This window comes from Uloborus diversus, chromosome 10 (assembly GCF_026930045.1).
Source record: "Uloborus diversus isolate 005 chromosome 10, Udiv.v.3.1, whole genome shotgun sequence".
Classification (NCBI taxonomy): domain Eukaryota; kingdom Metazoa; phylum Arthropoda; class Arachnida; order Araneae; family Uloboridae; genus Uloborus; species Uloborus diversus.
The window spans coordinates 6,668,391-6,682,314 of record NC_072740.1 but is presented as its reverse complement, the minus strand read 5'-3'; the positions used below and the strand labels follow the sequence as shown (position 1 = coordinate 6,682,314).

At 32.3% G+C, this 13,924-nt stretch overlaps 1 protein-coding gene across 1 annotated transcript in view; it reads right to left on the bottom strand.

The window, feature by feature from the left end:
* Window positions 1–5,141: 5,141 nt before the first annotated feature.
* Window positions 5,142–13,924, bottom strand: part of LOC129231505 (ferredoxin-fold anticodon-binding domain-containing protein 1 homolog) — a 34,725-nt gene continuing 25,942 nt past the window's right edge. The window contains exons 5-7 of the mRNA XM_054865836.1: window positions 9,010–9,213; window positions 8,762–8,905; window positions 5,142–7,987 (exon numbers count right to left, since the gene is read on the bottom strand). Coding sequence (XP_054721811.1) covers window positions 6,862–7,987; window positions 8,762–8,905; window positions 9,010–9,213 — 1,474 coding nt within the window. The 3' untranslated portion in view covers window positions 5,142–6,861. The remainder of the gene's footprint in view (window positions 7,988–8,761; window positions 8,906–9,009; window positions 9,214–13,924) is intronic.

Sequence of the window (13,924 nt, the reverse complement as noted above, 5' to 3'; positions counted from 1 at the left end):
TAGTATGTAAAATTTTCCGTGAAGAGAAAAGAAATTTGTGTTCGTCTTAATCAAAACTTTCATTTTATTTTGCGTATTAAGCGCGAAATTTTTAATGTAGTTAGATATCAAACCAAACTTGTTAACAAAATGTTTGGTTTAACTGTTAGTTCGTATTAACTGTGGTCGTACGAAGAGTTCAGCTCAAGGAAGGAAGGGGAGACCAGGGGTGCTCACCCCCCCCCCAAGCTCAATGGCGCAAATCCCCCCCCCCCCCAAAAAAAATCCGAACTCTCTTGTTTTTTAATTAGGTTAAACATAACACTTTTTAGAGTCACAAATTTCCAGTTAAATTTATGTATTTTTCTGAACTAATCAAAGTAATATCTGAAAGAAATTCAAGAATTCGAGTTGCTTGAGGAAATTAAAGTTGCAACAAATGCAAAAACTAACTACTTACATTTACGACTGCAAATACAAGTAAAATCAATCAATAAATTTAGGATCTCGCGAAATTTTGCCGTTTGCTCGGAACTTTTTTGAGTGTTGCGGCTACCAGATTCGTTCTATTTGCTGCCTGTCTCAGCGAAATTTTTAAGTTATGTAAAAGTCGCTGTTAAGATTTCAGGGTCGTTGTGAGGGCAAAAAGCAAAAGGGAAGGTTTGTGTTTTAGCAAGTGCTTATCCCAACTTTTCCCCTAATATATTTTAAAATAGAGAGATAGATGGATTCAGCTTTTGATTTGGGAAAGAGTCTTTACTAGATCTAAGCGATAAGAATCCTGTCGATAAGTTTTATATAAACTCGGAAGCAAAAGTTTCTTGGGGCTTTCACCCCCGGAAAATTTTCGAAATTGTAGCTTCAAACTATCTTCGATCATGCTTAGGGTGAGGAGAAACTTGTTGGCTCTCCCGCGGAAATTTTTCGAAATTGAAGCCCTAGAAATGCAATTGCAGATTGCTCCGATTATGTCAGGAAAAGAGAGTTCAGTGACTGTGGCTTTGAATTTTTTCAAAATTGTAGTTCTCAAAATGCAGTTTTAGGCCATCTTTAGTAATGTCAGAAAGGAAAGTTTTCGTGTCCCGCTCGCGGCAATTTTTCGAAATTGAAATACCAAAAACGCTGTTTTAGACGATATTTGGTAATGTTAGGCAGAGGGGCTTCCCTCCCACGGCAATTTTGCTAAATTGAGGCCTCTGAAAAACGCAACTGTGGATTGTCTTCGGTTATGTTTGAAAATATTTTGAAAAAAAATATTGAAAACGTGATTGTAGGCAATCTTTGGCAACGTTTGATGACAGTCAACGTTTCAAAACTGAAGCTCCTAAAACACAAGTTTCGCCGATCTTCGATGATGTTAGGAGGGGGAGTTTTCGGAAGCTCTCCCACGGAACTTGGTTCTATAACACGTATTTTTTAACGGTCATCAGTAATGTTCGGTCTCGATGACCCTCTGCTGCAATTTTTCGAAATCAAAACTACAATAGCACTGTTTTAGACAATCTTCAGTAAGGATAGGGAGAAGGGAGTTCATGGGTCCTTCCCAGTAACTATTTTGAAATTAGAGCTCTATAAACGCAGTTTTAGACGATCTCTGGTAATGTTAAGCAGAGTTGAAGTTCCATGGCTCTTCCGCGGCAGTTGTTCGAAAGCGGAACTTCAAAAACGCAATTGTAGATTGTCTTCGATATTAAATCGTGTTAGGGGGGAGGAATTTTTTGAGCTTTTATGGGCTAAACACACAATTGAATGTCATCTTTTGGCACTTTATCGAAATTGATGCTATAAAAACGCAATTTTAGCCGACCTTCGATGACGTTCTGAAGGGGGGGGGGGGAGTTCTTGGAAGTTTTCTCCGGACATATTTCAGAATTTAAGCCCTAGAAACGAATTTTATAATTATTTTTTAAAATGTTTGCGAGAACTGCGAAGAACAGGAGTGGAGGTTGTGGACCTTTATCAGAAAATTTTCGAACTTGTATCTTTAAAAAAGCAGTTTTAGGCGATTTTTGGAAATATTGAGGTAAGAGGTTCAGGGTTGAAATTGAGCTTCCAAAAACTCTATTGTAGGTGGTTTTCGATAATGGGATTGAAAAAAAAAATCACGGCTCGGCCGCAGAAATTGTTTCGAAATCGAGCCTTAAAAACAAAATTTATGACGGTCTTTAATAATGATAAGGGAGTGTTCTTCTGAAAGCTTTTCGAAATTGAAGTCCTAAACACGCATACAGGTAACCACCAAAAATCGGTCACACACACATAGTACTTGATATTTCCGGAAATGGTAAAGATGATCTATTAAGCACACAAATTCGAGAATTGTCATGAATACTACACCTCTACATTTTAGATATAGAAGAAATTAAAAGCGGTTTGTGAAAAATAGTTAAGATATTATAAGATCAAACTGATCTACTTCCGTCGGCAGAATCAAGCATTATTAAATGTTAGGTAAAAATCATGTAACAGTAAATTGAAAAAAAAAAATTTCATTTTAAAAATATGAAAAATTCTAAAAAATTCCACTAAAAATTTCCCACTCCCAACTCAATTTCCACTAAAGTCTCACATAAAATGTACGGCATTAGAATTTTTTATAAGAACTACATATTGCGAAAAAAATAATGTTAATGCCGTACAAAAATGTATGACAAAAAATAGTCTGAAAAAATCGTTGAAAAACACATCAGCTACGATTAATCCTTTACTTAAAAATGTACGGATTACCTACAAAATTAACTATAGTTCCGTACAATATCTTTTTATCCTAAAATACCCTTTCCCGATGCACTTCCTGCAACCGGTGTAGTCACATCGACGACGCAAAATGTGCGGCGTCTTGCTCAAATTCTTTTTTACGAGCTACACTACAGTTTACAATAAGATTCCCGGTGGGTCAAATGCCCCCCACCCCCCATTTTTTGACCTGGCTTGCGTACTAAAAGCTTGACTACGGAGAGATTATTTGTACAATTTGTAATAGGTTGGTTGTAAATTATTTTGAAATAGATAGGATCAACAAGAATGCGTTCCTTACTACGCAACGCTTTCTAGCTGATTCTGCCTATCGTAAATGTTTCCGCTTCAAGGTTTAACAACTTTTTGCCAAATGAAATGTTCCCTCAATCTTGAAAAATATCCTTCCAAATATTGCTCATATTTGAAAGCGCTCTCTGAAATAGAAAAAAGTTTCTGTTAGTATGTTGGGAAGGTGACAGTTTTAGTTTTTAGAATGATTTCGTAAAATCAAGTGAGCAGCTTCAATTTACAAAGTTCACCGTTAGAAAGAACTTTTCCCCCTATTAAAAAAATGTCCCCCCCCCCCGATAGTGTTCTTTTCAGATAAGGAAAAAAATTGAGCTTGAAATACTGTGTCATAACGAAAAGTCATGTTTAAGCTAAGCTTGCACAAAATTTCATTATATTGGATGCATGAAATTTGGGGAGCTTAAAGTACTTTTGGTTGTTAATACAATCTAGTTTGTTTGTTTTTTGCCAGTTTTAAATCATTAGCTTTTGGGTAGAATGCATATAACAAGACATTTTTCTATGAAAAATTATCATATAAGCTTTGTGCTACAATATGATTAAAGTGAAAAACAACGTAATAAAGCACAAATTCTTCTCCAATATCTTCTCCAATATTTGTGCTTTATTTACGTTGTTTTTCACTTTAATCAAGACATTTTTCGTTGCGTAAATGGTCTACTTTCCTGTACATTACATCAATACTGACATGAACTCTCCATTAGGGTGGTTCAAAAAAACTTTTTTTCAGCTAAAGCCCAAGACATCCCCCTTTTTTTACACTTACGAATAGTATTATGCTGTAAAAATTTTAACTTCTTACTCAAATTTTAAGACGGTGCTCAATGACCCCTCAATTTAACATTAGCCGTAGTATAAAAAATGCCAAAAGTTTAGAAAGATTTAATTTTCCCAGTTGTTGTTTTTTGTAAATGATTATTTTATTGCAATGTATATGCATAGTTTGGGGGAGGGGATGAGCCCCCTCTTTCAGTTGAAATAGGAAACTAAAATTCTTCCAGCATATTGCTATGCACAAGTGCAAAAATTTTGAGAGGTGTCCAGGTATCTAAGAGAAACTTTTTTTTTTACATGTATTTTTGAACCACTCTCCATTTGTACTCTCCATTTCTCTAATTTGACTTGGGCTCCAAATCAAGTTGAACTTTTTCTCCATGAAATGAATTCTCTGAAATCAAATTAATCCTTTTAAATGAAAAGGAAACATTAACTGCTATAAAAATGAAGTCAAAGGTGATTCTCTGAATATGTTATAGTTATAATATCTCAGCAATTTCAGATGATCAATCTTTTATATCGCTAACATTTTGATTCAAGCACATATTTTCAATCTTTTAGCATACAAAGGCAAAATAAAAGGAAAAGCTAGGTTTCAAAAATTAACCTCAATGTATAAAACTTGAAATTAGGAAAAGTAAAAATGTATATAATTTTTAGAAATTCAATTATATAAAATAACTAACAAAAGGTTTTTAATTTTAAGAACACTATATTACGGTTAAAAAATTGTTTCGTTCACGACATCCACGCAAAAGCCTTAACCAATTTCAAAAAATGTAACCGTGGTCCCCTTCACAAGGCTCATGGCTCCACCATTTTCATATTTTTTCCTATGCCTCCCCTAAATTTTTTTGTGGGGGACCACAGAAGAAACCTGGATTAAATAGGGAACCCTGATGAAATAGGGATGAGAAAGCAATTTGTGCTTTGCCAATAACATACTTTTATGGTTTTCGGCCTCATGCTAATATAATTTTTGTTTCTCCCCAAGAAGAAATGAACTCTCTCAAGAACATGTGCTTTGTTATTAGATCCATAATACAATCAGTTTTGCAAATCCAGTTATGATGCACAGAAAAGTAGACTCTTTCTTATCTGGACAAACTTCTTCATCGCTATATTTGAGTTACAGTTGATTCTGCAGATTTTCCACTAAAACAGAGTTAACTGCTTGTGCAGCTGTTACTAAATGCGCTTTAAAACAAAATAGCACGAATGTTTTAAGTACCAACATGATTCTACACTGAAATAGATCTTTTAACTTTCATTTGCTATGATATTACATCACATTATCACAACAGAGAGTAATCTTAGATCAAAAACTACTTTATTTAGATCACTTTACATAAAAATAATTACTAAAAATATTACAATTTATGTTGATTACTTCTTATCAAATTTATATTTGAACATAACAGTTTTGTTAAGTAAATTACCACCCATTAGCCAGGGCTAAATCAAAAATACGCGAAATACAATGAACCGAACCATTGCTTCGGTCACTCCTCTGGTCTGCTAATTCTATATTAGCTACCAGTTTGTTTCACACTCTTGGCTTCCTTAAGAGGTTTTCCATCTCCAGCTCAGTCACTTTCCTATGCCGGGCTGATGAGTGCTAATAAGCACGAAACTGCAGTCCTCGGCTGGAAATGACTGTATTTCACATAACAGTTTTGGTTCAGTAATGCTATCATATTTCGTATTGGAATTTGCATTAAATAAAAAACGCTCAGAATGATTTTCAATAAGGTACACTCATTTTTTTTTCTTTTAAAAGGTATTTGAAATTGCTCCAGATTTGAGGATGATAGTTATAAAAAGATAGTTATGTGCCTTAGCTTTTGCTTAGCCAATGGTTCATTTACTAATTCCTGTTCTAAGGTTTTCACTCGGGAAAGCCCTCATTATTGTCGTTGGAGATTTGTCGTCAGTAAAGCTTAATCATCTTAGGTGCTTTATCGCCATCATTGATTAACAGACATCATTTTGTTCTCTCAAATAAGTCATTATTAGTTACTTTTATAGTAGAAAGTTCATTATTAATCACAATATATATACATCACTAGCAAAATAAATAAAAACTACATACACTTCATACAGTGTTTGTATTTGGTCCTTTGGATGATAGATGAGCCTTCAATATTCATAGTTGACAAAAAGTCATCTTTTTACCAATAAACAGTAAAATAATCAAATTTGTCTGGAAGTCACTTTTTGGGAAATTAATGTTATTAAAAAAATGTGAATCTATAACAACAAACATCAATCCAGATGTCTTGCATTCCCAGTTGAAGATGTTGTGCACTGCGTGGATTGTGTCCTCAAGCTCAACGGTCAAGTCAAAAAACTTGAACTTGATCGGCACCACCATGCAGAAGCGTAATATGCCTGTAGCACTTTTAAATGAAAAAAACCCAGCTTTACATGCAAATTCTTTCTTCTTGTATTGCACATTATAAATTAAAAAGCACCACCTGTTGGTGCAATCTGCTTCATGCTACAGATTGCTTCAAATAGAGATACTCATTTTATAACCAACCAGTATCTAGTTTTTAACTCATTCAAAAATACTTTCCAAAAAGGGTGTGCTTGCTTTTTCAATAACAATTTAAACACTGGTGAAAAGTTCATTAAGTGAAGAAAAATAAGGTTTCCTGTAATTATCAGAAAGAAAGAAATCAATTGAATTCATCAATTGAATATATATATATATATATATATATATATATATATATATTCCAATTCCAAACACAGTTGCAAAAATATTGAGATCATCAGCTGTATGAAACAAAATATTAAAATAGTATTAATAATTACCAACATGATCATAAGAACTTTTGAGTAAATTAAAAAATAATGAAAAGAAGCATATCTGATTTGAGGTAGTTTTACAAATTTTAACGATTTTTTGTTGCATTCAATCTCGAGGCTTTGCTGGTTTGTAGCAGTTAAAAATAATTTTAGAATGCGTATAAAGTTTCGTTTGGCAAAAAACAAAAAAAATTTTCGTGTGAAAATGAAAAGAAATATCAGGCAGGAAAACTTCAGCATCAGTTATCGTAAACTAAGTTTTAGCACCCGAGACAAAGCTTTTCTTATTATTTTAGTGTGAATGTCATTAGCTTTTTCTTTGGACAAAGCATTATTGCATGATTGGTAGTGGAATCTATAACACTTTGAAAACCTTTTTTCACTTTCTTGGTAATATGAATCAACTAGCACAGCCTTCTTTATTAGAAGGTGGGAAATGCTTCTTATTAATAAAAGTAACTTTCTTTCGCAAAAGTCATCTTCAACCCAAAAGCTGGTATCATGTACAAAAATAGGAGGAGAAATACTTTTACACCTGTAGATCAGCTGTGAAATTTTATTAAATGTGCATGTAAAATAGGAGCCCTCATAAAATAACATTCTTTCATCTAAAATATTAAATTTTAAGCAAGCAATCAGATCAATGTTTAGGTTGAAACACCAAAACTTAGACAGCAATTTATGTTCAAACAGGAAAATGGAACCAATTTCTACACTGGTAATGTTGCTGCATTCAGCTGCTTGACACAAATTTGAATCTATAATATTAATGTCACAATAGAAGGTAAGGCCATTATATTTTTTTAAAGAATAACTTGCATACACAGTCACAATTTGCTTCACAAGCATATCTTCAAGAACATATTTAAAAGGAGCTTCAATAGTTCTATTACTATGTAATTCATGTGCTGACTTTTGATCTTTGTAAACACCATCATTTAAATGAGGATCAAACAACTTTTTTAGCTGTTCTTTTATTAAATTGTAAAATGTAAAAAGTGAATTTTTGCTACGAGAAAAGTATGTGACACTCTTGTAAAATGGAAGCTTGAACACATCAAAATATTTGCTGCAACAAATGCTGCAAATGTATGACGAAATGGCCTGTGTATCAAAATAGCCATTCTGCACATATAGTTCAGCTAAACATTTTAAGCATGAAGTGCAAATATTGCTGCTTGCAACTTTTGCACACTTCTGAACTTGACTAACACTTGTTTCACCTACTGACACAAAATCGGTACATGTTAACAATGTCGACACAGTTGTTTCAGGAGAAAAAACTAAGTTTTGAGATACCATTTTCATTAAAAATGATATTATTTTATTAGAAGGAGAGAATGGTCCATCCATGTTCATGCTGAACTTTCTAAAAGAAAAATAAAACACATAAGTGAAACTCATTTGGTCATAGATTATTTGAAACAAAATGTCATCATAACAGGGATGTTCCTCCTGTCCTCGTAGTACAAAATGGCAAGATGTGATACTTATAAAATGTTTAGCTCAATTTAGTAGCCATTATCTAAAGCATCAACATCGAATTTATATGATAGTAACTCCTGAACAGCGGCAAGGCAGACTAATCACACATTTTGACATAATGTGCACAGTGCAGCAATTTTGAGCACCTAGTCTGTTCATAGACTTCAAAAGTTAAATGAAATTCAAGTCTCAGTATTTTCAGGATTTTTGCTAACACCTTTTTTTTACTCTCTTCTATCTGGGAAAAAGATAGATTGAAAAGTTTGAAAAACACTATCATGTTATTGAAAATACTACTGTTACTCCTAAAATATAGTAGGACAAATTAATCATACAAAAAATTTTGGCCCACTATTATCCAATCAGGGTAGGCATGAGCGTGTGTAATTGGATTTGAAAACCAAAAACTCAAACTCGTTACTTAACAAAAGTTTCAATAGTTAATAATTGAATGGATTCAAAGAATTTTCTACCAGCATTAAAATTTGGCAGCACTGGCATTAATTTGCAAGATATAGTGGCTCGAACTCACTTCCAGAATGTTAGTAATAAAAATGCTTTTTATATATTGGTCGAGATACAATTTATCTTAAAAGGAGGAACAGCCTGTAAAGAATAATTTAGCTCTTCTGAATTTATACAATAAAAAGCTACTTACAGAAATAATTCCTTGCAATTTTGAAGATAATATTTTTCAATATCTTCTTCAATTTTTATTTCCCTCACTTCAAGCTCAGCACCCGGAGCAAGACAGAAAAAATGAGTCAATGCACCACTGATATTGAAAGGTTTATTAAGTCCTCTAAAAATATTTAAAGAAAAATGATATCTAAACATATTTATGAAAAAATAGATGCTACAATTATTAGACAAAAGAATAAAAATACTTGGAAATATATTGAATACCTGTAACCAGTGCATTTGTAATTCAAAAAATTGTTTGGATCAAATGGCAAAACTTGAACTAGTATTAAAGAAGCAGATGCTGCCATATTGCAGATTTGCCATGTATTGCACCATTCTCTTTTTACAAATTCAAACTCTGTGCCTCCTTGTCCTTGACATAACGTAACTATAATTTTGCCATTTTCTTTCAGCTGTTTTCTTGCACTGTAATATCAAACACCGAAAATGAGCTCACATTGTATTTTTCACGAAAATAATTGTACAAATTCTAAAGATAGGTTTTGCATGAAAAAAGTTTTCATTCTATGAATTTCAATCAGCAACCAAGTACAAAAAGGATTTTACTCATAAATATTGTAATTCAAAACAATTTATAAACAAACAAAATTCAATAGAATCTTCCCTTGCAGATTCCTCTATTCTGATCCGAGAGGGAACAAAAGGTCTTATCTTAGCTCTGCTCAAGGGAAGTCAGAAACACGTTTCGGGTCTCGGAATGCTTTGTAACTCCGCCCTTAAGATGACATTACTTTCATACATAAAAAAAAACTGAGAACCAGTGGGACTGCGCACATTTTCGCGCAATGCCAGTTAAGCTTCAAGGGATTGAATTAACCTAGAACCCGGGCAAGGGTGCATTTGCTCCCTCTGACTTTAGAAAGATTTTTTTTAAATTAAAATAATTGATATTTTTAATAATAACAAAATATTTATGCTAATTAAACTGAATTTAATTTATTTGAACAAAGAACAAACTTTAAAATCCTTCCACAATAAATTACAACACAAGAAATATTTTGTCATGCTTATGCGTTGGCAAGGGGGTGAAAAGGAAGCACTTTCATCTCCCCCCTCTAGCCTTTAAATATTATATTTAATCAATTAAACAAGGACAAACTACAGAATACTTTCAAAACGACAAAATATACCACAAAATATTTAATCTTAAGGTTATGCTCGCGAGGGACGGCAGGGGAGGGGCATTCTCGCACTCCTTGACCTTCAAAAACTAAATTAAATTACTAAAAGTGTGGAAAAACTACAAAATTTTTAAGTCTCCAAAATAAAGACGATAAATATTAATCTCAAGTTAATGTGCCGGCTGGATGCTGCAAGGGTGTGCTGGGTGTGCTTTTTCACCCCCTGGCTTTTAAACATATAATAAAATTAATCTTAAACAGTAGGGGAAGCTGCTGTACCCACGGACAGTTGTATCTATGGACGTTGATCGGGAAATTCCAGGTATTGTTGGGAGGGATCCTAATTGGGGTTCAACATGTGTGTCAAAACCCTCTCCAATACCCTAGAAAGTTTCAAGGCCATCAAACGAACATTTAAGATTCTATCACATTTTTTCGGTTTTAGTAGGATCTAAGTAAAAAAAACCATGAACAATTTCTTTTTTTAAACTCCGTCGTGGATTGTATTATCAGGGATGAGAGTGGTCAGAGAGCAAAAAGGAGGAAATCCAAAAAAATTTCGTAAAAGGGATGATATCCAAAAAATTTCGTGAAAGGGATAATATCCAAAACCGCATCAAAATAGAACTTGGAAGCCAAGATATTCAAAAATTCAACAAAAAATGGCTAATTTACCAGTTTTAAAGGTAGTACATATTTAATTAAGTATAAGTAATAATTTTGTACAATTGGTTGCTTGCACCATTTCTTGCAAGAGTGCTTATTCCTAAATAAATCTACATTTTGAAAAAGAGGCAACAATTTCTAACCCGAGTCCTTGAACAAAAGGTTGGGGGAGCCAGAGGTCAATCTTGGCTGCATCACACAATAGTGTCAACATTTCACATTTTTCAGAGAAGAATACATTTTTTCCATTAAAAACATTTGAGTTCATAGTGTTAAACGAAGGAGAACATAAATTTTAAAATTAGGTCTGTTTGTAAAGTAAAAATTTACAACAGAGAGAAAAATCTAAAATTTCTTCATGTGGTAGAACATACTTTTCATAGTAAGAATTGAAAATAAATATATTTGTACATAAATGATTAGTTAAAACTTTTTCCTTGCATTGGAAACCAAAATTTGTTTTTAAAAACTTCCTAATATGATTTTGGAATCAAAAGAACAACTTGCAGCTGCCTCATTTAATCATGAAATTTCAAAACTATTAATAGGCTGTAAAGCCTAAACTATTTGAGATTCACCATAAATATTTTTTACTTTCATAAATACACAAAAAAAAAAAAAAGTAACCATGCCAAGTTTCAATAAATTCGAGACTGTGGGGGCTAAGCCACGTTTTTTGATTGACTTTTGCATTTTTTCTAAAATAAATTAAAGAAATAAAAATATTATTGAAATGATGAATAAAATAAGCAGATATAAGGTAGCATATAGTAAAAAACCACCCAACATTAAAAATAATTGAAATACTTACAGGATGCAAAAAGATTGTAATCTCAAACGAGGTTTGCAACTTTCGGCGCAGCACGTGTTTGACGTCGTTGGCATGATTCCAAAACATATGTTTTCGGGAGATATCGCAGAGGATGAAGATTTGAGGGGGGAAATGAAAATAAAAAATCGGGGACCGAAAATTTTAAAAAATCGTATTTTTTTCCGATTTTTGAGAAAAATAGGGCCTGAAAGAGGCAAAAAAAGGAGGAGAGGTTTTAAAAGCCAACAGAAAAAGCCAGAATTCCGCAAAAGTCGGAAAAATCTCATCCCTGTATTATTCATTTTTGTTGCAGGTATCATGATTCCCTATATTTTGAAGGTTTTGTTTCTGATTTTTAATGTGGTAAAACTGTGGTCTTGTCGATGTGACTACTTGCAAAACCAAAATGGCATACCTTTGTACCAAAGGACACACAACCATGTGTATCCATGGAGAGCAATTTTTAGTCTCCTTGGGTCACATCTGAGTATTTTTACAATGCAAAGTACCTCAAAATGGTGCCTTGTCATCAATGTCCAAAATTTGCTTTTAACAATGATGATGAATTTGAAGTAGGACTTGAAAATATAGTGTTGAAGTAACCCCCCCACACCCGTTGTAGGATCTACAGACCGTCAATCCCACCTGTTTTTATTTGAAGTCAACTTTTCTAGATTTTTGTTGGTTTAATCTAAACTGAGTTTTTTTATAATGGGTTAATTTTGGCGAAAGGTTTCAATTTGCATATAAATTGAAATTATTATGTAAGTACATAGAGAGCCATACTATCATGAATCTAATTATTTTTTGTTAAAAAACATATTAATTATTCATAACATCATTAACTCTCTTAAGACTTGTAACTTTTTTAAAGAGTTCACTGACGTTAAAAATGAAGGAAAATTAAAAAAATTGAAAAACACCTTCAATTAATTTTCAAAGTTTAATTTATGTTGGATATGTTATTTAATGTTATTTTCAATGGATGTTTGAAGTATTTCAATATGAAATGGCTTATGAAAATGCATTGAGTATAAATTAGTCCCTCAGACCTATTTATATATTATTGTTTTATATGTTCATGGGTACAAAGGCACCTGTCCGCAAGGTGAACGGGTTGCTGTACCCACGGAAAAAAAAAGATGTTTTTTAAGAAATTTCTTTGAAGTTGGAAGCTTTGAGATTTTCACCTGACAAAAATTGCCAAATCAGATAAGTTGTAGTATCTGCCAGAAAAGTTTTCCTATTGATTATCCATTCCCAGAGACCAGCAAAAATTGAAAAGTAAATTTTGTCTGTGGGTATAGCAGCTTCCCCTAGTATTGAATTAATATTTTTTAAAAAGATAAGTACTAATTTTGAATAATTGAAGTTAAATTCACTTAAAGCATAGGTCAAATTTAAAAGATTCTGTGATCAGAGGAAAAAAAAAAACTTAGATATTGAATAATCTAAATGATGAAAATACATTCCAAATTCGCTTTAAAGTAAATAAATAAAATAAATTCAAAAATAATAAGGAAATGAAAAAAAAAATGAAGAAATAAAATAATAATAACGAAAAACAAGAGTAAATAAACTACTTTAAAATCTTTATTTTTAGATATATCAGAATTAAATAGTAAAAAAAAAGTAAAAATAATTGAAAAAAAAAAAAAGCTATAAAATTAACCAATTTGTAAGGTCATATATTTTGGATGGTAAAAGAATAATTTTCATTTGTGTGTCGCTTAGTGATAAGTAAGATTTTTTTTAACATCTTAAAATGTATCATGTTTACTTATTTAAAATTCCATGGAGTGGAGGGCTGCTGCTTTGGCATAAACTTGTCATCAAATGCTTCAACACTCAATTAAATACATCAAAATTTGTATAGAAAAAAGGTGTATATCATTAAATTGTAAATTAAATAAAATTGAGATTTACAAAGCATTGTTTATTAGAAATATCAGATATAAGGCAGCACCTAGTAAAAAACCACTCCAACATTAAAAATAATTGAAATACATACAGGATGCAAAAAGATTGAAATCTCAAACGAGGCAAGCAACTTTTGGCGCAGCACGTTTTTGATGTCATTGGCATGATTCCAAAACATACGTTTTTGGCAGATATTGCGGAGGATGAAGATTCGCAAGGAAAACATAGAAAACATAACAAATCGGGGATGTAAAATTAAAAAAAAATTTTTTTTCGATTTTTGAGAAAAATAAGGTCTGAAACAGGCAAAAAAAAAAAAAAAAAAAAAAATTAAAAATGGGGGGAAAAAAAAAAGAAATGTTATAACAGTCAATTTAAAAGTTAATACAATTAGGGGGAGTTATTGCTCGTCGAAACTATGGTCCTGTTGAACCAGTTTTTACCGGGTGGTTTTACACATAAAAGCTCAGATTTCTGCATTAAAAAATTGGTTCCTTGAATACCCAAAACACGTATCAGCAGTTCTCTGCAAACTTGTACGATTTAACATCTTTATATTTTTGCTTACAGTCGTTAATAACTTATTTTCCTTCAAATT